The sequence below is a fragment of the Argiope bruennichi genome, chromosome 2 (genome assembly GCF_947563725.1).
Source record: "Argiope bruennichi chromosome 2, qqArgBrue1.1, whole genome shotgun sequence".
NCBI lineage: Eukaryota > Metazoa > Arthropoda > Arachnida > Araneae > Araneidae > Argiope > Argiope bruennichi.
Genome location: NC_079152.1, coordinates 112,298,062 through 112,321,699, shown reverse-complemented (window position 1 = coordinate 112,321,699; position 23,638 = coordinate 112,298,062). Strand labels below are relative to the sequence as shown.

At 27.6% G+C, this 23,638-nt stretch overlaps 1 protein-coding gene across 1 annotated transcript in view; it reads left to right on the top strand.

Moving 5' to 3' along the window:
* Positions 1–764: 764 nt before the first annotated feature.
* LOC129958731 (dual oxidase-like) overlaps positions 765–23,638 on the top strand; it is a 184,571-nt gene continuing 161,697 nt past the window's right edge. Inside the window, exon 1 of the mRNA XM_056071388.1 lies at positions 765–1,178. Coding sequence (XP_055927363.1) covers positions 1,082–1,178 — 97 coding nt within the window. The 5' untranslated portion in view covers positions 765–1,081. The remainder of the gene's footprint in view (positions 1,179–23,638) is intronic.

The window sequence follows — 23,638 nt, the reverse complement described above, 5'->3', positions numbered from 1 at the left end:
TAATTTAAGTGCAAACAGTTTCGATTAAAAGCAGAATTATGTTAAAATTATAACATAATTATCAGGACTGAATTTTTAACTTGATAGGATTATAAAAAGTAATCAAAATAATGTACACACAGAAAAAAAATTAAATTATTTTATAAAAAATTTGTTTCAGAATTCGGAGAAATGTTTTCAAAAATAAAATAATTTTAAATGATGTTCCAGTTACGATACATCAAAACACACAAAGTACGCATGCAGAATTAAAAACCTGAAAATATGTTGCATAAAGCATTACAAAAGATAACAAATTCAATGTAACTGATAAAATACTGTGAAAGTTGCCAAGTTAAAAATATGTAGTTTCAAAAGATTGCTAATCGCCAAAGTGAAATAAGAATATTTTTATCTTTAAAAACTATAATACCAAACATGTTATTTTAATGCATTTGATATAAACATGCGGAAGTTTGTTTAAAAGTGGCAGTACACCCAATCCCATGTTATTTAATTGTAATTATTTAAAAGTGTTCCAATTACTGAAATTGTAAAGAGGGGAATGCCATTTATTAATCAATTAAAAAGAAAAAAGATTGCGTTTTCTCTCAAAAACTTATTTCGCCTGAATGAACTGCTAATGAAACTTAACGCCGTCTGCCTGCCACAAAAACAAAAATCAGAAAGCCCGCCGCAAATGTTCGTGACGTCACGGCAATGATGTCACAAAAGGCGAAATAAACTTTTGAGTCTCAGAAGTTTCACTTGAGGTCGCCGCTAGGTTTTATGCTGCACTTACCTGTTTCACGATCATTTCAACTGGAATCGGCATTTACAGAAGGCTTTGAGGAAAAAAGCCTTCTTTTTTTAAAACCATTTTGCGATCAGATATGTCAAAAAAAACTTCCCGCCAATCTGTCTTATTTTTGTTGTGAATTCTGCGATACATCTCTTTTGTTTATGGCTAAGTTCTGTGAATTATAAAAAGAAGTAACCACCTGCTGACGGATCATCTATTTTTGTTTAAGTTGGAGAATCTTCATTCCCAGTTAAGTGGTTAGTGTGGGGGATATTATTGTGTAGAACGTGTGTCAAAGGCATGAAGTTAGTTCCTGCTGGAAGTTTTTGGGTTTCTGGAAGATTGCTCATCTTGTTGATTTGTATTCTGTCCTTCATTTCTGCACACAAATCTAAAGGTAAGACACAGAATTTAATTATTCTAATGTTTAGAGTAATTATTACTGTTCTTTATTGTGCAACGAAGTGGAGGTATTCCAAGGATTTTTTTCTATTAAATTTGTCTGCTTCCGAATATTAAATCACTCGTATTAGAACCATTTTTCGAATTTTTTGCATCATGTATTTCAAAACAGAATTACAAAAGATATATTTACTTGCAAGAAATGTATGATATTTGTAAATGCTTGTTGCACAAAAACAAAGGGCAGCACTGCGATGAGAGAATTGAGTCAGAATAAAGAGTAATGTTGATCGTTTCATCTCGCTCAGCGAAATGAAATAAAAATGATATTAATTCTGTCTGTCAAATAAAAATTTTTAGTTCAATATTGGTAGTTTACCTATTTGCATTGCAATAACAGAAACTCTAGAATGATTTGTTAGAATCTGAATTGGAATATAATGAGTGTTTTTGAGTAGTGCTTCTGGTGTATAATTAAAGTAATAGACTTCTTATTTTGAATGAAACTAGTTGTATATTTGCGGTTTGATCTTTCTAAAATTACAGTTCGAATGAAAAATATTATATGCATATAGTTAAGACTGATTTTAACAATCCGATTTTTTTTTGTTTGTTTCTAACAATTGAAGAGGCCGAAATTCTAAGAAAATTTTATTCCCTCCATATAAAAATAAGAATTCAGATTTTTGCGTGAACACATTTAAATTTACTTGTTCATAAAAGCAATAATATGTTTCACATACTTTGTTTTCTTAGAGATTTTACGAGTAACAAGAATCCAATCCTGCAACTGTTTATTTATCATAGTAAAGGAATCTTGAAATTTTTCCTCATTATTTAAAAGATGATTTTGCTGTTCAACTTCTCTGCCTGTTGTGATACATTAAAAATGTTTTAATTTAAATTAAGTAAACATAGTGTGATAAATAAGCATTTAAAGATTCTTTTCGAGGTAATTTTTTTCTTCTACTTGATTTTAGCGTCAATACTGTATAATCCCTGAAAGAGTAATCATTATTTAACCAAACTATTTTAAATAATTTCGACAAATTAAGTGTTAAATATATTCAGTTATGTTATAGCTTGTTTATTGCTTGACATACATGAGAAGAAATATAAGAACATAAGAAGAAATATAAGAACATAAGAAAATATATTGAGAGTTTTCTTCTTATATTTATTTAAAATTCTAATTTGCTTTTTTCACGTTTCATAATTCTGGATTAAGAGACGATTTCTGGATAGAGAAACAGTAATTTTTTCTTTCATTATTTGCTGATGAAAATAATAATTTTAAGCTGATAAGTCTCAATAGCCCTATTTTCACAATGCTGTTTTGCAACGGATGCAGGATAATTTATATCTAATTAATTATGAATAGAAGAACGGCATGCGGTTTGTAAAAACATACTTTATCGTTGTCATTGTGAATGTATTGAGAGAAAGACGCATGTCATTATTAAAGAATGCAAATTCATTACGAGATATGAAACTAGAATACTTTCTGAATATACTTTATGGTTTCTGAATTGAAAATAAATCCAAGTAGGTTTTTTATGTAGATGACATTTTGCGGTTTATATTTCTTTCTATAAAAATTTGACTTGTTTCTTGCAAATACAATAGAGTCTAATTGCGCCTTAATCAGTTGTATGAATAAATTTGTGCGAAACTATCGATTCCATTTCCGGACTTATTCACAATAAGTAGCCAGTTATAAAACTATATTAATACCATTTTCATGAAAAAATTTGTTGACCTTGAACTGTTTGAAAAATTTATTTTGTAACTAAATATATAAAAAGAAAAATTTATTCTGTTTTTCCATATGATTTCTATTTTCAACTATTTATTAAAAATGCATTTGATTGTATTTGTTGAGAATTTTTATATCTTTTTATTATTGATACTAATTTAGGTTTTTATTATCTGGCATTTAGGATTTTGAATCTTTTGTATTGATGCTAAACGTCAGATCTAAGCAGTCATTCTGCATTCACTTTCATTGTTTTAAAATTCTTTTGACCTAGAATGATTAAGGAAACCTTATTAAAGATGTCATTCTGTTTCTAGCATCACATATATGATAATTTATCGAGATATGGTCACTTTGTCAATTGTTAAATTATACAGATTCCATTTAAACTAACCTGAAACGACGATAGTTGTTAGTGCACAATCCTTTCACCTGTCAACTTTAAAAGTTACTACAGTACGGTACTTATATTATGAACATTATTTGCACATCTGAGAAAGTAAATAGTATTGTTATTGTTTTAAGCATTATTTACGAAACCCATCTTTGCATTGGATTAAACCGCAATCCGCATCAATGATTTCTTTATTCTTTACCCAAGTTCTGTGACCCGAAAAATCTTTTGAATAGTTGATCGATTTTCTGAAGCTTTGATATTCAAATTACATATTTAAAATGTGAATAGTGAAGCATGAATCTTTTTAAAATATGAATAAATTTGAAATTAAATAACAAACAATAGATTATAAAAGTGAATTAAAGAGCATTGTAGTGTTGATAATTCGATTTGTATTAAAGGATTTTAACACACAAGCATGCGAATTAATTCTTTCCTTTCTTTTTTTAAGAAGCTTAGAACCTTTTGAACTCGTTATGCTACTTGAGCTACTTTGCATGCTTCAACGCTACTAAAAATCTAGTACAGGTCCCAAAAATAAAAATAAATTTTTCTTTGTATTGTTTAGAATCCTGCATTTTTTTTTATAGAGGGAAGGATTTCTTGATTTTTTTTTAAGAGTACGATTAGAAGGAACTTCTAACATTATAGTGCACAAATTGTTTTTTAAAAATCACGGAAGCTATGATTTTAAATGTATCATCCTTATTTGTATCCACCGATAAAGGGCATTAAAATGATAAAGATAAAAGGCATCCCATTCATTAAAATGCATTTTAAGGAACGGAATTTATTTCCTTGGAAATTTTTCACAGGCTTTTCTAATGTTGACAACAGCGATTTTTACTTAAAATTCTAGGTTTAAATTGATCTACTATTTGAAAAGAATAGTCCCACAGCTAGATTGTACATTTTATGCGAAGTGTTTTTATGATTTTCAAATGTCTGTCTTTTTAAATGGCTGATCATCTACTTACTCTAAAAAGACAGAAAAATAAGTGTTAACAAAGGTAGCTTTCGAGACAATGATTGGCTTTGATTATTCCTTGTTTGTATTTAGTTATAGTTGATGATTAATTATCTTCATTTCAGTCATATCTGAAATACTCTTATTTTTTGTAATAGTCTGAAAATACATAAAACAGTGCTTTTGAATATTTTTCGTAACGTTCTTTTTTTTGTTCCTTTGACATAATATAGGATTTGTTGCACTCGCTCCAGACAGTTTTTCCTTTAATTATATGTGAGCCTCATCGAACAATTTGTAATGATTATCGATAATTTTCAATATTCCATACACAGCAATATTTTTTTAGGGAACAGCCTTTGACATTTTAAAAATACTGTAATAAGTAGCTTAAAAAGTTATACATATGCTAGTAAGAATCGCATATCTCTGTCGTTCTATTGGCATAAGCCATGCTAACATTGATTTTAAGTGCAGCTGAAGCGTAAGGTTTCAGGTTCAAAAGCCGATTCCACAAAAGTGGATCTGATGAATATAAAATCCATCGGTCACGTGTCCTCAAGCTGATGTAGAAAGAGAAATGAAAGGTCGGACATTATCTTTGTCTTGTGATTGCGATTCAAAAATATGAAATCGGCTTATAAATAGTCCTAGTTTTGTTAACGGGATGTAAATTTGGCTAAAATTGACTGAAGTGATAATCCAGGTCCCTGACTCAATAAACGTTACAGTGTGTCAGTTCGATGAAGATAAGACATCTGTTCTTTTATTATAATATCTATTACGTGATACGCAACTCAAAAATTAAACAAAAGCAAAAGCAACTTTTGTAACATGAATGGAGAAGCCCTGAAATATTTTAAAAACAATTTCATGGCAAAATCATTTTATTTTTGTAGTTTTTTTCCCCTGGAGATGTGTATATTTATAATTATAGAATTTTTTACATAGATCATGTTTATGACAAATTCTTTATTTTAGGCTAATAAGGGAAATATAATACGTCAATTAAAAGATGACCATCGGAAAGCAATGTTCGATTTAGATTTTTGTTATTCGTAGTTGTTTACGTAACCTAATTGGTAAAACTAGCATGTATTGCAAAATCGAAATAATTTTTATAAATAAAATACTGTTAATTTTCTCTCCCCAACATTTCGAAACAGAATCACAAGATTTTGTTCATTTGTTATCTAATTAAAAATCAAAAATATATTTAGAACCTAGACAATATTTTTAAGAAACCTAGTCGTCTAGGTTTAGTTCGAATTATTTCTTTATTCCATTCTTAAAAAGGTTAATATGTAATGTAACTTTTCCTTCTATTATATAATATTCCCGAATTATGTCATCGTTTTACTTTTCTAAGGCAGTTATCTCGGCATTGTTAGAAAATTTCTCACCAGTCCTGCAACCTTCTTTGTTGATTTCTCACAGATAACTTGCTAGTTTGCATGGAAATCCGGTTAAAATGATGCAACTAAATTTTTTGCTGGCTATTTTTCCTGCTTTATCACATTGTACTCTAAACAAGTAAAAAGATGCAATTCATAAAGGTGAAAAAAGCCTTTTTCTATGTACTGCGGTTATGGAGTAATTTCTATATAAAACTGAACCTTATACAATTTCACATCCTTTGACAGAATCGAACAAAATATGTTCACACAAGCTGTTCGTTTAGCACCTGGAAGGATTTACTGAACTATTGAAGAGTCCCTACAATAATCTAAACGAGTTGAAATGGGAATGGGTTTTTACGTTTTTCCACCACAACTTCGAAACATACCATTGTACAAAAATTAATTTTACTAATTTTTTTATATCTTAACATGGCTTAATATTTATGTGTTACCATGAAAATTGGTAAGATTATTCCATGTACTTTAAAGTAACAGAAATTTCCTTCCGATACGATTATTTTTCTAATTTTAATTAATTTTTTACAATAAATTTAAACAGAATTTAAAACAGCGTTTTGCTTTCTGTTGGAATATTAAACCCATTCGACTGTTTAATCACATTTCTCCCAATCGAGTTCTCAAACGTTTTTTTTTTCTTTCGGACATTTTATCGTTTACTTTTATTTCTTAGGACGTTTTCATATACGAAAGTAGTAATTTATCATAAAATGCTGTTTTATAAAATTTTTAATACTTTTACCGTTTGTCTGATTTTTCTCATTTCATCACTCTGGGATTTCTAGTGTCTCATTTGGCATACTGTAAGCTTTCTTCATAGCTATTTTTTTAGTTTGAACTCAAAGAATAAGATTTTCTTATTTCACTCTATAAATTTCACAGTTTTTATGGAATTATTATATATTTTATCGTGCCGATTGTATAGTCATTTTATTTAAACGTATCAACAGATGAGTACTTTTTTCTTGTTTTTCCAAATTGCAGATTTGTGGCTTCTTTTTACCTTTGTAGTATCTACAATTCAGACATTTTCCCATTAATCATTGCAGACATAACACCAGGGCTCAATATTCAAATATTGGATTGTGAATATCTGATTGAACAGTAATGAATAATTGCATATCACCACTCTTAAAGCATATGATTGCGGATATAGTTACAAAATCTGTACGAAATCAAAAATATCGGGGTTTTTTTTTCTTTGCGTGGTGGTAATTTTTTTGAGTGCATGTTACATTATGATTTATGAAAATTTACTTTAACATATCTCATTGTAATTATCTCAATTTTGTAATTATTGGAATTCTATTTTAAATAGCTATTAATATTAAGAAATCTACCTATATTAAGCATTAAGCAATATATCAAAAAATATTGAATTTTTAAGATATAATAACCTATTAATTATCTTTTAAAATCAATATTTTGAAAATTAAAATTTAATCTCTTAAAGTTTCCTATATCATTTATTAATGTACTATTTCTCCTACGGTCAAATATTTGCAGCAATTCAAAGAGTTTTATAGTATGTGATAAACGATGAGACTAAGAGCGCTTGTTTATCCGGAATCTTTAATATTAATTATTAATTAAATTAGAGGTAAAGATTCTTAAACTTTTAAACGAGTTGAATATAAGAAATAATAATAATAAAAAAAAAACTGCATGACGTAACATTATATGCATTTTTACTTTTTTTTAAGAGCAAATAAACGCAGGTGGAGCTGCGGTTACATTGGCTAGTGTTTAATAATATACATCTAATGTATATTTTCGTATAATTTAAGCTATTTGCGAAATCTTTTGAAGTTACTTTGAATTTGACCTTTTATAAAGAAATAGGAAAGTTTTTAATGTATAATAATTAATATTATTGATTTGATTGAATTTTTTTTGAAAACATTCAAATTCAGATATTTATAGAAATTTGTTATATTTGCTTTTCCCCGCATTTGAATAGTTAACAAAGATATCAATGAACACGCTTTTTTAATAATCTGTTTTCGAGGAATTTTAGAAAAAGTTTTTGTATGCAAAAAAATTAAACTATCTGCATATAAAAGTTAAAGAAAACCTGCTTGTAAGTTTAAAGCTTTAAAAATGATTGTTTATTTTGTATATTTAACGTTAATAAGGTTCCTTTAAATTTTTCAGGAATGATAAAGAAAAAAAAGGTACATAAGTAAATGATAAATGGTTACTTTATTTAAACAAATTATGTTTGAAGAGATATAATTTCATGTTTGTACTCGCACTTTTTTTTAAAATCTGCATTATATCTGAGCTGTATTTTTTTGTTTTGTTTTGAAAAATTAACTCCATTCAGAAAGTAATCTGAAAGTAAAATTAAAATGGAACAACTTTATTTTTATTCATTTTTGTTACGCCCTAGTAAGCTTCATTATAATCTTGTAAGTATTAAAACGTTTTCTTTTTTTTCCCCTTTTTTTTTGTTGTTGTTGAACGAAACGACCTCAAATTACATATCAAAACATTTTCTTGTGAACAAACAAAAACTGTGGTAAAACTTTTTTCCAAGTTTTTTTCTTTGATTATTTTCGCTTTATGTGAAATATTACACAAAAGTAAAGCTCTTAACTTGCCATTTTCATGTTTAATTATATTTTTATTTCGGATTAACATGTCGGTGATTGAGAGGATGTTTACGCATGACAGGATCCCCTAAATATCAGTGTCATGTTTTATACTACGCTCAAGGACATATCTATCAAAAGTTTTCTTCACAATGTATTCGTATTTGTATGTAGTGGAATGCGAATGGTCATTAGTTGTACAAATGATTATTTTTTAACCGGCGATGTTGTGGAAGGTTTTACAAGGAGAGGCCATAGGTTGGAAAATTGAATTCAGGATGGGATTTTGTATGATGGCGGTAAACCTTAAGGATGAAATTCGTTCATTAAAATTTTAAAGCGGAATAGCCAGCCAATTCCGCGAATGACTATCAAACATTCAGCATAGCTTGTATACTATTAATTTACAACCGTTATTGAGCTTCTTGACAGAACACTCGATAGAGCATAAGAATTCGTCCGTAAGACGAGAGGTCTGTTCTGGACTTTTTTTCGTTTTTGTTCCAAATAAATGCTTTTCATTTTTCAATGCAAAAATAAATGATTATTCAGCTAATTTTTGAATGAAAAATAATTACAGATTTAAATGTTTTTTAATGTTCAAAATTATTTAAACTATAAATTGATCGATACTTTCAATTAATATATTATTCATTTTTGATGCAAAAATTAATGTTTTTTCTATTAATACTCGAATTATAATTTAATTCCCAAAAGAAAAATAATTATAAATATAAATTTTTTAATTATTAAAAATATTTAAATTAATAACTTATAAATAGTTTCAATTAATATGTTACTCTTTTTTTAACCAAAAATATTCATTCACCTAATACCTGAATTATAATTTAATTTTTAAGTAAAAAATGATTGAAAACGAAACTTAAATAGTGATAAATATTAATTATAATTATTGACATCATAAAAAAAATTACTCAGTATTTCTAGAAATTTATTCTACATTCATTCATTTTCAATCATATAAAAGAACCAGAATGCTAATTACTATAAAATAATTGGAAATAAAACATTTTAACATCTTGCACAATTGATAAGTAACGATTTTCACAAGAGCAACATTTTAATAAATCTATTGGTAAAAGAAAGTTTCATTAACATTTAATAATATTTATGGTGTCGCTAGAAAATTGGACATACGTAGTGCCAAAAATACCGAATCGAGTTATTAAAAGCGTTGGACTATCTACTTATGCATTCCATAACTTAATACTTTCTTTCTATTTCTTTTCCATTTTAAAATGGCGAACTTTTGTTGACGTTTAATAAATTATCAGCTACTCTCTTTAATCTCCAATATAAATGTGGTTTCGTTGAGTTAGTACAAGTAATATAACTTTTGATATTTTAAGATAATAATTATTTAAATTATTTATCTGTAAAATTATAAATATTTTAACGTTTAAAAAATAAATTATGATTATAATTCAAGTGCCATGTGAATGAACATAACTTTACATTAAAAAAATTAACATATTAAATTGAAAATTAGTGTTCTATTAAATTAAGTAATAATAAAATTAGTAATATGTTAAATTAAAATAAGCAATATTAAAATTAGTAATATACTAAATTGAAATATCTGAGTTAATACAATTTAAGTAATTCTTATAAGTTTTTGAAAAACCGCATCTAAATTTATTATTATTATTTTTTTTAAATTACAAGTCAAGAATTATGAGAATGAATATTTATATATGGATTAAAATCGAAACACATTAATTCAAACTGTTGCAAAGAATTCAATTTCTATTGAAAGGAAAAAATAAAATGAATAAAACTTGGTTTAAACTTTTAAATTATGCACAGGAACTACTTTTTTTTGAAATAGCGTAGTCTTTTCAATTCAACTGCTTCTAATCTTTCATAGATTTCTAACTTCAAATGGTTATTTAATCCTTTTCATATTTTATATAATATTCTATAATTTTATGTAACTTCAAAGATGAATTTCCCCCCTCTTTTGTAGCTAAATTTAGCAATAGCAACCATAATGGCAAAAACTATTCTAAATTTTATAAAAATAAATATTAAAATCGAGATGCTAAATAGAATTGTTCTGGAATTATTTTTCTTATAAATGAATTAAGAATTTAAAACACGAATACGAATTATATATTAAAACTGGAAATTTATGTAATGACCCAAAATTGTTATAGATGTTAATAACAACCAAGGATTTCAAATAATTCGTAACTGCCAATTTTTTTAATACATTGCAATATTTAGCATGCATTATTTAACGCATGCATGCATTAACACATACATTATTTAACATGTTTTTTTTAATGTCGAAACAGAATGGTGTAACACTTTTTATCAGTCTGTATATTTTTAAATTTTAGAAACAAAACATTTCATTACGACCGAAGATAATAACAAATCGGAAAGTAAACCTAAGTTTCGTCTGTACGGAATTGGTGTTTCAGCCTAGTTGTTAGACTCTGTTGCAAACAATTTGCGGGTGATATTCACAGAACCTTTGAGCTTTCACGAGTAGTAGTGCGTAGTAGGTCACTAATTTCACGCATCAGAAAATTATTTCGGAAAGTAAAGGAGGTTGTTAACAAGTTATGTAACACTGTAGTTGCAATTGAATTTCTATTTCTTTTGCTCGATGCAGCATGTCCATTTGACCAAACCTTTTCATTTTCACCCCAGCAAATTCCAGCGAAATCAATTGAAAGTAATTTTCGGTGTTCATTCAGGGATTGGAAATTGTATATGATAACAAGAGGATAAATAATTGCAGGATAATGTTTGTAGGCTTATATATTATCTGTAAATTGTATCATGCGACGAACTTAATAAAAAAAAAAAAAGGTTCAAAACAACTCGACATACAATTCGTATCGAACGAATTGTTCTATATGATTTTAAACGACTGTTTGATCCCCGGATCCCAAGTTTGGCATATAGATATTTTTTTAAGTAGTAAGTGCTCATTAAGAAGAGATTTTAAAAATTTTATTTCGATTTTTAATTAAAAATGAATAAAAGTTTTTAACGTTTTCCACGATTGCTTTAAAATATATATTAATAATAATAAAAAAAAAACCCTTCACAAATACTATATACGAACACCAAGGTTTAATAAATTAAAATAGTTTTGTATTTTTATATCAAAACTTTTTATTGTTTTAATTACTGGAATTCACGCGAGTTACAGCAGAAATCAAATGCATCTTTTGCGTTCACGTTATCATTGTAATACAGTTGAGGATAAATTCCGAAATAAAATAATAAATGGAATAAGACTTAAAACATTATCATGTTACGAGGTTTCAGATTAGAGGTTCAAATCTTCTTTAATTTTTATGATGCTGTATTATATAGTGAAAATATCTAAAATTAACATACAATGGATTTCTAATGGTAAGGTTACCATTGGAAATTTTCATATTTCGATAAAAAAATCTCGCTAATACGTATAATGATTATGTCCTATTTGATGCAAGAAAAAGATTGTTTAAAAAAATTTACCCTGTAATGATATTGTTAGCCATACACTATTTATTAGTAGCGTGGAGTCAGTTCGACTCCTATTTTAAAATTAGTCTATGTTGAAGTGTTGGATTGAATATGAAGTATTTGCCTTTATTAAAATGCTAACATATGTTGCACGCATCGCCTTTCATATGCAAGTTTAAATACATATTACATGTTGCAATTTTTTTTTAAAAAAAAAGAATTTTTAAGATTAATTTTCTCGGTTATAAAATGTTAGGCAAGACACAAAAAAAGATGAACTGCCCCTTTTTAAAATAACAGCAAATATACTATATATTTAAAAATAATTGCATTATTATTTTGGAAAAGAAAGTTTACAATGAGTAACTAATTATCGCGTAGTTATTCCTATATATAATATAATCGCTGTATTATCAAAGATTCGAAGGTTTTAGAATATAATAAAATTAACCATTTTTACTAAATATTGGGTGGAAACATGGAGTCCATTAACCACGCCCTATGTCCTCTATTGCAAACTTGAAATTAATTTTATGCATAAAGTTTAAAAAAAATTACCTGCCGATCTATTCATTGATGGTACCTAGTCCTAAACTATCTCAAGTTCTGTAGCGAGCATAGCCAGAAAAAGGAATTCTCATTCTTCTAATAACGGCTGTATTTTAATTCGAATGTGCAAAAAGTCGAAATGACTCGGTTCATCTTTAACAATCCAGAATTAAACACATCTTTGACATTAAAAAACACATCTGAACATGCCAATTTGCTTCGGACACATTCCAAAAACTGGAAATAATAAAGATTATTAAATGTAAAAATGTGCTAAAGTCTTTTTTTTCCAAACTTGTAAATTTCAAAAATTTTATTCATTCATAGACTTTTTTTTTTTACAATTTTCGTATGGTTTTGTGAAAAAATTCTGAATGGACATTGTTTTTTTAATACTACCACTTAACACTACTACTAACTGTTAATACTACCACTCTTTTTTTTCAGTTCAGCTACGATTTTTTTTTTCGATTTTTATCAAGGTTTCTAATTATGCAACACCTACTTCCTGGTCATAAATATTCATGATCCGACTTTTAGATTAAAAATTGGATACTTTTTATATCGTTTGCTGCAACTGATATCTGCTCATACTTATTGAACGGATCAGTCGTTTTCATTTTGATCAGAAGACTGAGATTGGTTGTCAATTTCTTTAAATATAGAATAGGTATTCGTGTTAAGAAAAAATACCTATATATGTTTTCGTGTTAAGAAAAAATACCTATATATGTATCCAGAATCCACATATTCAATTCTGGATTAAAATTAGTATTCTGCATGTCTTAAATAGTTTTAAAGATGTGAAAATCTAAATGATAGTAATATTAAATTATTTAAATAAATTGTTCCAGTGGTTAGGGAAAATTAAAGATTAAATGAGATATTCTAGATAAATAAGAAAGTAGAAATTTAAAAATAAAATGTGCAGCACATATTTATTTTATTTCATTCAATCTTTTGTTTAGATAGAGCAAAACTGTATTTTAAATAAAAATGTCTTGTGCCTTTCTGAGATAAACTATTTAAAAAGATATCAATAAATACGAAAAATGAAAAATTAGTTACAAACCATTATTGAAAATGCTAATTATTATATTTATTGACAATTATTATACTCTCAACTAGTATAATTATTTTTCTAATTGAGGTGATTTTTCTTTAATTTTAATGCTTTTCATATTAATTTTTTTCATAAACTTCATATAAAAATTCAATGCACAACAAAAAAAAAAAAATGGTTAAAAAAAGAAATTGATGGAAATGGAACACCGCTACGAATTCTTTCTTCTTTTCTTTTTTTCTTTTTCTTTTTCTTTCTTTCTTTCTTTTTTTTTTTGCTAATATGAAAGTTAAGAATTTAGTTTTCAATATTAGTTTTAATCGCTGACAAAGAGACTTATTATAATACGATGAAGTAAGATCAAATATACAATTTTAGCTGAAAATTGTCAAAACTAGTTAATGCATTTTTTTTATACTCAGCAGATTGAAAAAAGATTACATTTTGCTACACGGTTGTAAAATTGAAAGGTTTTATAATCGGCTTAATATGATTCAATCAATCTATTTAAATGATCTAGCTAGCTATAAAAAATGTAAATAAGAATTTCCAAGCACGATATTTAAGATTTAAAGTTCCTCGACAAATATGTTATATTTTGATTACACTAATCATTTCTCAAACGGTATTTTTTTTGCTATAGTAAAATACGTGTTGCATTTATCGTAATTATATAATATTAAATTTTGGCAATGACATAAGGTTTAATAGGAGTTTTCACTTTTTTTAATGTCAAAAATTTACTATTCTTATACATTTTTTAAATACTTTTTAAATATACTTTTTCAATACTTTATATACACACGTGGGATTTCTTTAAATTGAGAGCACACATTTTTTACATTTTATCATCATTCAACTCTTCCTAGTCCAAACTTTATATCTTTACTTGGAAAATAAAAAGGTTTTTATTTTTATTTTCGCATATACTTATTCGAAATTATTTTTAATAAAATCCAGCACTTGAAACATTTGCAAGGATCCATTTTTTAAAAAATAATCTATTAAATATAATATACGTACATGAACTAAAAAATGTATGATATATAAGAGTCAATATAACTTGATATTCCGATTCTGAATTTCTCAAAAATCTATGGAATGCAAATTTACATATAATTTGATGCAAATAGGGAGTAAACCGTAAATGCGCTTAACGAAGAAAAATCCCCCCCCCCCTTATTACTTTGAGAGAGAGGGAGAGATTGTTGAAACTAATTTAATAGCCTGCCACACGTGCTAAGACGTTAAGAAATTAATTTATTTTTTAATTTTTATTTAAATCCATCAAATGTAAAATGACAGAGTTAATTGAGTTTTCAATTTATTATTTTTCTCTTAAAGGTACATGTAAGATCTTTAATTTTAGAATTTTTCTTATTGATATTTCTGTCAAAACTAAATGTATGCAGACGTTTCGCCCACGTTAATTGATCGCCACAGTTCTGTTCTAATCAACCGTCACATTCTGATAGGTATTTCGGAATATGGTGATAGATCAAAGCTTTGCGAATGCCACTATGAGAAAAAAATTAAAAGCTAAGGATTATTAATATCAGAGAAAACCTTTGAGGTTCCTTTGAAAATGTGTATGTCAAACAATATTTCTAATTTAGTCATTATCAAATTAGTTAAGATCTAGAAGTTTCTAAATCTATATGTTTAAAAGTGCAGTTTATTATATGGTACAAGTGAAAACTATACGAATTTTTTGTACTAGCATTTCGTTTTAAAGAAGTATTCGACCATTCAATTTAGCAACTGTAAACATTGATATTATTTCATGTGTATATTGAAAAAATTGACATATCCTGATTCTACCATGCGACTGAAGAAATGGCCAATTTCTTTGTGATAGTGAGACTTCTTTTGACCTTTAGAATCCTTTAAAGGATGGATGATTTGTAGGGCATTTATTTTCGTTTTTTTTTCCCTTCTTAATTTATCCTTCAATCGTTGGAACACTTGATTAAATTACAGAATTACTTAGAAATCTCAAATAATCTACGGCAATTCATCTTAATATTTTAATTAATACAAGAAATTTTAGTTTTGCTTTCAAATTTTTTTAAAAGAATGTTTAAATACAGAGACTTATCTGCATTAGTTCTCCGAAGGAAAAAAAAAAAAAACCCAACTTAATTCTGTATTTCAAATAAAGATTTCTTCATAAAGGCATCTTTTGTACATTTCTTTCATTTCTATTACATTCTGTACAGGACCATTAATACATTAAAACTCGTCAATCATTGCAGATGTTGGGAAGATTTCGTTAAAATGTAGACTTTGTCCGAAATCTTTTGTTCGGCTATTTAAAATCTGGTAGTTTGTGTTACTTGATACCTCTGTTTTTGAAAATTCGAATTGTTAATTCCTAAGATGATATGTCAGATGTTTTTAATTAATTTTGTATTATTTCTAATAGATTTTACATCTATTTCCTATCTATAACTTTTCATAAACTGATTTTCTGTTTTTATTGGATGTTTTGATAATACAGATGACAGAGCGATTCAAACAATATTTCTAGTTGTTACTTATAACTATTTTTGGCCATGGAGGGTTTTTTTTTTAAAGTACTCCTTTTTTCAAGGAAGTTTATTAATTCAGCGTTGATCTGGTGGTAGACTCGTAGCTTCATTAGTGGAAGTTGACGGGTTCGAACCCTTTTTCACTAGATATCTATAGTAAATACTGGGCAGATACATGCTTAATAAACTAAGCAGACATCCTCTCGTTGGTGTGGAATGTGAATTGGGAACTCAGTGGAACAATTGTGGTCCTCATCATCTGATCAATGTTCTGAATAATGAAGTGCACCCCGAAATCATCTCATCCAGCTTCAAAACGGAACGTTAATCATAGACTAAGTTTCGTAGTTTCATTGAACGTTAATCATAGATTCAAAGAGTTTCTTATAATCTAGTCTAATATCCCATTTTTCATTGGATGGCTTTTAACAAATTTTGCTCACGATTCCAGAATTTGTATATCTGTAATAAGAGATTTTAATTTGTAGTGTACGTTTTTTCTGCACGAAAAAATTTATTTTAATTTACGTTAATAAATTTTATTTTTAATAAATTCTATATGTTCCGGAAATAAATAAAAGATCGTACTGATGAAAATAAGCATATGTTAATGCGTTTTTTTTCAGTTTAGATATTATATGCGTTTCAGCATTATGACGAATAATTAAAAAAATGAAACCTTGTTTATTAAAATTTTAGATATTATAAAAGAAAATTTTTAAAAATAAATTCATTTTTAAGTTAACATGTTTAACTTCATATGTGGACACCAACGACTAACGCTGCACTTTTCGTTCGGACTCCGTCAGTTACCAGCAACTGATAATATACACTTTCATTTCGTATTTCGTCAGTTACTTATGAATTAGTGTTTTTCGTTTGAGCCACATCAGTCACTGTTGATTGGTAATACAATTTTCGTTCAGGTTGTGTTATTCATTGTTATCTAACGATATACATTTAAACATTATATTCTTGTAATAAATTTTATTATGAAGACAAAAAAAAAAAATAATTTACTCAACTGTAAGCAGTGTTATTGCAACTTTACATAGATCTCTGGTTGTCAGCATATCAAAGAAATAGAATATCGTAGGCTAAGTGAAAAGAACGCCAAATAGACTTAGAATTTAACGTATTAAAACATTTCGATGTTTTTAAATTGCTCAATGGTTCATAACAAATATTTAGCAATTATTTATCGCTATAAATAAATTTCAATACGTTTATCATTTCTCAATTTATATTAATGGAAACAAATCAACACATGAATCCTGATTAATTTCATTATTGATATATCAACGGAAAGGTTCGTGCAAGCTTTATTAAAAGAAAATATCTGGTATCTGAAAATACGATGAATAATTTTTAAATAAAAGCAGCATTTTCTAATGTTATATGTTACACTCAATATGAGTTTGTAAAAAATTTTTTATTCTTATTCATATGCTGAAGCTTTATATTTTAATAACTATTGAGTAATAAAAGTTCAATTCAAATATTTTTTTATAAAACTTGCATTATATTTACAGGATTTCATCAGTGAAATTCTGTTTAAAGGTTCTGCCCTTTCAAAAGTTTCGTCTGAAAGATAGCCATTGTTCGTAAAGAATATTAATCTTTTTATCATTATTCAAAGACTGCCTAGTGATGCAAATTTGATTCATATATTCATTTTTTTCTACATTGAAAATATTTTTTTTTATGTAACTGCCGTCTTAGGATACGTTGAAGGACCATTCATTGAATAAAGGAATTGGGTGTAAAAGGACTTTGAATAAAGACTTTGAAGTTTTCGGAATTTTATATTCGTAGAAATAGAACAGCGGGTGGTAAAATTACAAAAGTTTATTTTAAGATTATGTTATTTTCCTGATAATTCAAAAAGTTCAATCACTGAGATAAATGAAAGACATCACCGTTATGATTGAATCAATACGAACATTTAAATTCCAACGCTGATATAAAAAAAATAATCTGCTTTCATCTTATTCCTGATTCTATTTCGGATGTATTATGTATGATCTGATCATTATTTTCAATTTTAATGTACATTAGACTCGATATTGCAACAATTCGGTTTTTAGAGTTCTTTTTTGTTGCATGAACTACATTTTTCTGATTAAATAATAGTTCGCTTGCAATTTTTAAACAATCAAAATTAATTTTGTCTATTACATTTTAAAAAATCCAGAATGAAATTCATTGTACCAAAAAGTGTTTATTTAAAACTAAACTGTGAAAAGGAAAAAGTATTAAATCATTGACATGTATAGGTTTGTAATCTTTTAAAATTGATCAGTGAAAGATTTTTGAATTAACCGTATTATTGTAAGAAACTACAAACCATGAAATGAAAGAAATATTTCATGAAACTATCTTATAAAGTAAAAATTTCTGAGTAATAAACTTTTAAAAGAAAGGTATAATATATTTAGAGCGTGCCAATACTGCTATGTCTAAAACACAAATTAATCAAGTTATTCATAAACATTAACCATAAATTTAATAAAAAAAGGGATAAAATAGTATACAGAATAAAGGAAATCATGAATGTGACCCAGAAAATTTTATCAAGGAGCAGGGGTTCAAACTAATCACAGAATATATTTCTGATCCGGGAAATATATTTTGTTCTTAACTTCATCAAGCTATTTCCTGTATTAAACCTTGGTGTTTTAATAAATTCACTTTAAATTTATTTAAAATTCTGATAAAAATTCACTTTGCAGTGAAGTTTCAGTTCTTGACATCTTAGAAACTATAGCCTGTACAAGTCTTGATCTAAGTTCTGAAAGTAAATAATTCATTTACAATATATAGTTCATTTTTCTGAAACTAATTCTTTTTTCTGCTTTTACATGAATATTCATATAAAGGGGGTAATCACCATCTATAAACTAGCAGAAAAGAGTTAATAAGCAAGAGAAGTGTCTGGTTTTCGGAACCAAAGAGTAATTACTCTTTATTTATAATATTTGTGTTTTATTGAATGTCGGAATGAAAATCATTTCATTTTTCCACAATTCGCAATCATTAAGTTGTGTTTCGTTCGAGCGAGCCTCGAGGAAAAACTTATCCTTGGTTGACACCTACCGACCCGATACATATTGGGCGTAAAAGTCAAAATAATTTGCCGAGACCACGAAAGCTAGCGTGTGACAGCACTGGGAAAAGCGCGCACGAACGGGAATACCTCACGGTATGCAGTGGAGTGCTGCAATGCATATGGGTCAGGTTTATAATTTGCTTCGGACCTACTCCATCGGAGTAGGTTAAGACATATTAAGAGACAGTAGCCAATGGGATAAACGCTCTTCTGACCTCAATTTTGGGCGGTTTTATGATGTGTTTTTATTTTTCTTCCACTTACCTTCTAACAAGGCTGAAAGCCTGGGAAAGTTGACATAAAATGTTTCTTCTTTTTATTGGGCGCATTATCGAAGACGGTGGTTGAGGGAGAATTGATTTCAAACTTTTTTATTACATTTGCACCGATTTCCTTTGGGTTTCAAAACCTCCTGTTGGGTGTATGTGAGATGGATATTTGTCTACACCGAAAATAAATTTAGATATGCGAGTGAAGGCATGCATATAAATAACATAATTAGTTTTGAATTTTTTCCTGACATGTGAAAAGTTGATTGTGTTTGGAAAGACAGATATAGGCTGATAGTTTCAGCAGTATAATAAGAAAAAATGAATAGCAGTATAATAAAAACTTTTTTTTAGAAAAAGTTTTTATTTTATATTTAATGTTCAATGTCCTGTTTTATGGTTTTCGTACATTTCAGTGCAATTTTGTTTCTCTACATAAGTGATTTTTAATTTTTAAAAAAGGGTTTTGTGAAGGTTTTATCAGCCCAGATATAGCAATATGTTGCAGCATGTTCCAAGGTCCGTTATAATAAGCGAAAACAAATTTCTGTCGCAAATATAAATATTTATAGCTCTTTGTATTATTCATAAGGAATCCAGAATTGATTCATCTATTAAAAATCCACATCAGTTGGTGAAGTCTAACATCATCTGTAAAATCCAAATTCTTTGAAAAAAGAGTTAATAAAAAGTTGGTTATTTATAAAAATTTAGCTTTCACATAATATTTTACTAATGTTAGCATTTTAAACGAATGAAATATTTTTAACTATATGGAAATGCACGATGGAATGCTAATTTTATATTTTAAGATAAGTCTTGAAAGATGCCATACCTAGAACATATATTTTTTCCGGGATTTTGAGCGATGAGGCTTTAATATTGTTTTTCACTAACGTGGCATCATGTTACTGATTTAATATTTTGGATTGAAAGATTTTATTGTACTTTCAAAATGGGTAGATTTTGTTGTAACTTCAAAACTGATGGATTTTTATATTTTTAAATAAAAGAATTGCCTTGTGTATCTAAGTATGTTCCAGTTAGTCATTGATCAGATCCTTACAGCCAAGTTTCAATTTTGAGTATCAAAGGTTATGATTTCAAATTGTTACTCCATCGATGATGCATTCAATTTAGAAAGATCTCTGATGTACAAGGTTCAGATGTTGTTTGTAATGCAAGTTTGAAGGGTGGAATATTTATCCGATCCTTTCTAGTAGGATGTGATATAGTTTCAAATCGAAAATGCATTTTTAATAATAAAGCCATCTAAATATTCTGCCAATTTTTGGTTATATTCATATTGTTTTGTACAAATAGCTGGATGATTTTTTTGGATATATGAACTGGATTATAAAGAACTACCAATCAAGTTGAGAAATAAATTGAATTGAATTGCTTAGATTTCACAAATAGTTGGTTAAATTAGAAAACATAATATGACTTTGAAATTATGAAGATGTTTTTTAACAACCAAAACGATCAGAAAAGGATTTTTAGAAAAGGGTCTGTAAAATCGAGCTTTCATACTTGAAAGAAACATTTTGTCACCAGAAAAATATTTATTATATACCTTGAGGGGGGCGGGTCTCTGTTCAGATTCATTTCCCCTAACTCTTCAAATCAATTTACAACATCATTAATCTTATAAACAATGAGAGTTGATAGAAATCAAATGAGTGAGATTATTCTGAAGCATAGATTTTAATCAACTAAAAATTAATTTAAAATCTAATTGCCTAAATGTAATTTTAAGCCTTGATTTCATCAGCACTTTTCTTGTTTTTCTTCTCGAGTGCGTGCTTACAATTTTGTTTTTTAGACTAATCATAGCATTTAAGATGAGAGACAAAGATTGCGAGGCATTCTAGTCCCAATATCAATAAACAAAGCATAGAATAAAGGAGATTTTTTGATTTTAATTGGATAAAGGATTGTTTTGACATAACTATTGCAAATGTCCAGTTTTAACCATTAAGAAACTCTCATACATTCCACCCCTTTTTTGCTATCCTCCCGGAATGTCATCAGGGACGCTATATTTTCAGACAACCATTAGAATAGAGAATAACTAAATGCTCATGCAGAAAACAGGACTGAAAATTCCTTGAGTAATTATTCTGCACTTGGGAAGATGCAGTATAAGATATATGTCAGCTATATCATAAAAGGATAAGTAGTTTTTACATTCGTCAGATCGAATATTTTAATCTGTTTTTATTAGTTCGTTTTCTTTTCATTTAAAAAAATATAATGATATTTGAGGTTATTTAAAGTCGTATCTTAGGCTAGACTTTTCAACATTTTTAGAATTGCTGGAGATTATGTTAATGATAATAAAATTTAAGTTATGAGTTTTATCAGCAGAATAGATCAATAAGTTATTTGTTATATTTTAAAATGAAATGAAATAATGGTGTTAAATGAAATGTACTGCTAAAAAAGTGCGAACGTTGGGTTTAAAGCCAATGAGACATTAGGAAGTCAAAATTCCGTTCAAGCAAACATTATCTTGAATATCGAATAAATGCTCTTGTCATTAGAAATGTCAACCTTAGATTTATATTGGAATGTGGAATATTATTTTATTTACTGTTTATGCTGTTCGGGAGTTAAGTGGATTTGATGATCTGTTTCAAACAATTAATTTTACATGCAGAATGTCGTTTTAAAGAGTGGAAAAACCTTTGAAATGTACATGTATTATTATTTTAATAATCTTTTTTACTGTTTGACAACAACTGTTTGTATTTGTTTGTAACATTAGGCTTTTGTCTGTGAAACGTATGTCTTAGAATTTTTTTATTAATTTTATTCATTAGAAATATATTTAAAAAATTAGCTTATTTTAAATGAAAACAAGCCTCATAGCTGAAATAATTTTTTACTGTGTTTGTTATCTAAGATTCATTGATATTTTCGATATATTATTTATTACGATCTAACATGAGAATGGGCGTTTAATTAGAAAGCGGGGAACATCCGGTCTTCTACTGTTGAACATCATCCATGTCACTGTTTCTTTTTTTCCTAAAATAAATGATAAGCTCATCTAATTACTCAGTTCTAGAGAACCTCCGAATTCGAAAGAATAATTCACGATGCCACTCATATGAATTTATTATACATAATACATGACACGACTTGTGTCATTCCAATTGAAATTTTGTGTCTTCTCTGATAATGTCTTTCAGTTGATGCGTTTACATGATTAATATTAATGATCATTGTTTGATGCTGATACTTTCCACGAATGAGAATGTAAAGCGAAATCAAATAGTTTTTAATTGATACTATTTCCTTATCTTTGAACAAGGGCTATGGCGATAGACATCCGGATAGCCTCTCGGCATCCAGAATCTTACGTAGGCAGAAATAATACGCTTTCATCAAAATTAAGATATTTCTCGTTTGGTGAGTTTCTTCATTAGATGGATCATGTACGAAGCTTACCCACTCAGAAGAGAATGAAAAATTTCTTTCATGCGTGCTTCCTAAATCTTAAGGGAAGCTAAATTAAGTCTTTATAATTAATGAACGTAGCCTGGCATTTTGACATACTGGAATATGTCAAATGTGAGACCAAACAGTCATTAAGAAAGGCCCCTCTAGTTTTAGGAGACAAATTTTCTGGTGACATTATTCGAAAACCATTTATAACATAATCTTTTATTAATGAGCGCACATATTCTTGCTTTTGAATAAGTATGAACAGTCAGATTCTTATATTTAAATCGCATCCTTTTCACTTATAATTGAAAATAAATATTATCGCATCTATCAATTAATGACGATCCATTTCAAAATTTTACTGATTCACTGTGCGTATGTTATAAAAATAAAATTTTACGAATGCTGATTTATATCCGGAGCTGTGAATAAATAGGAACGTTAAGAAATTGGTTTAGAAATGTCCATTTTCTTATTTTTAAATAAATTATATCGTTGAAAAATCTAATTTTAGAATCATAGCGAAATTTAAATGCTATTAATTTTGAACTAAGTAAGTAATAATTTAAGAAATTCTGTTTTTATTATTTTTTATGTGACAGAAATAAATCCTTTTTAAAAAGGAAATTACCACCAGCATTAAATTAAACTATGATCCAGTAAATGAAATAAAATAAATTTTAACCTAATTTAAAATTCATTTTTGTGGCATTGTGAAAAAAATTATATTAGAGAAACCTTAAGTTCATTTAGCGATTCATAAATAAAGTAATGCATTCCGTAAAAATACGCTTGCAAATCTGAAACTACTTGAATGATGTTCCAATTAAATAAAACCTTGCATTATCTTTTTTTACATT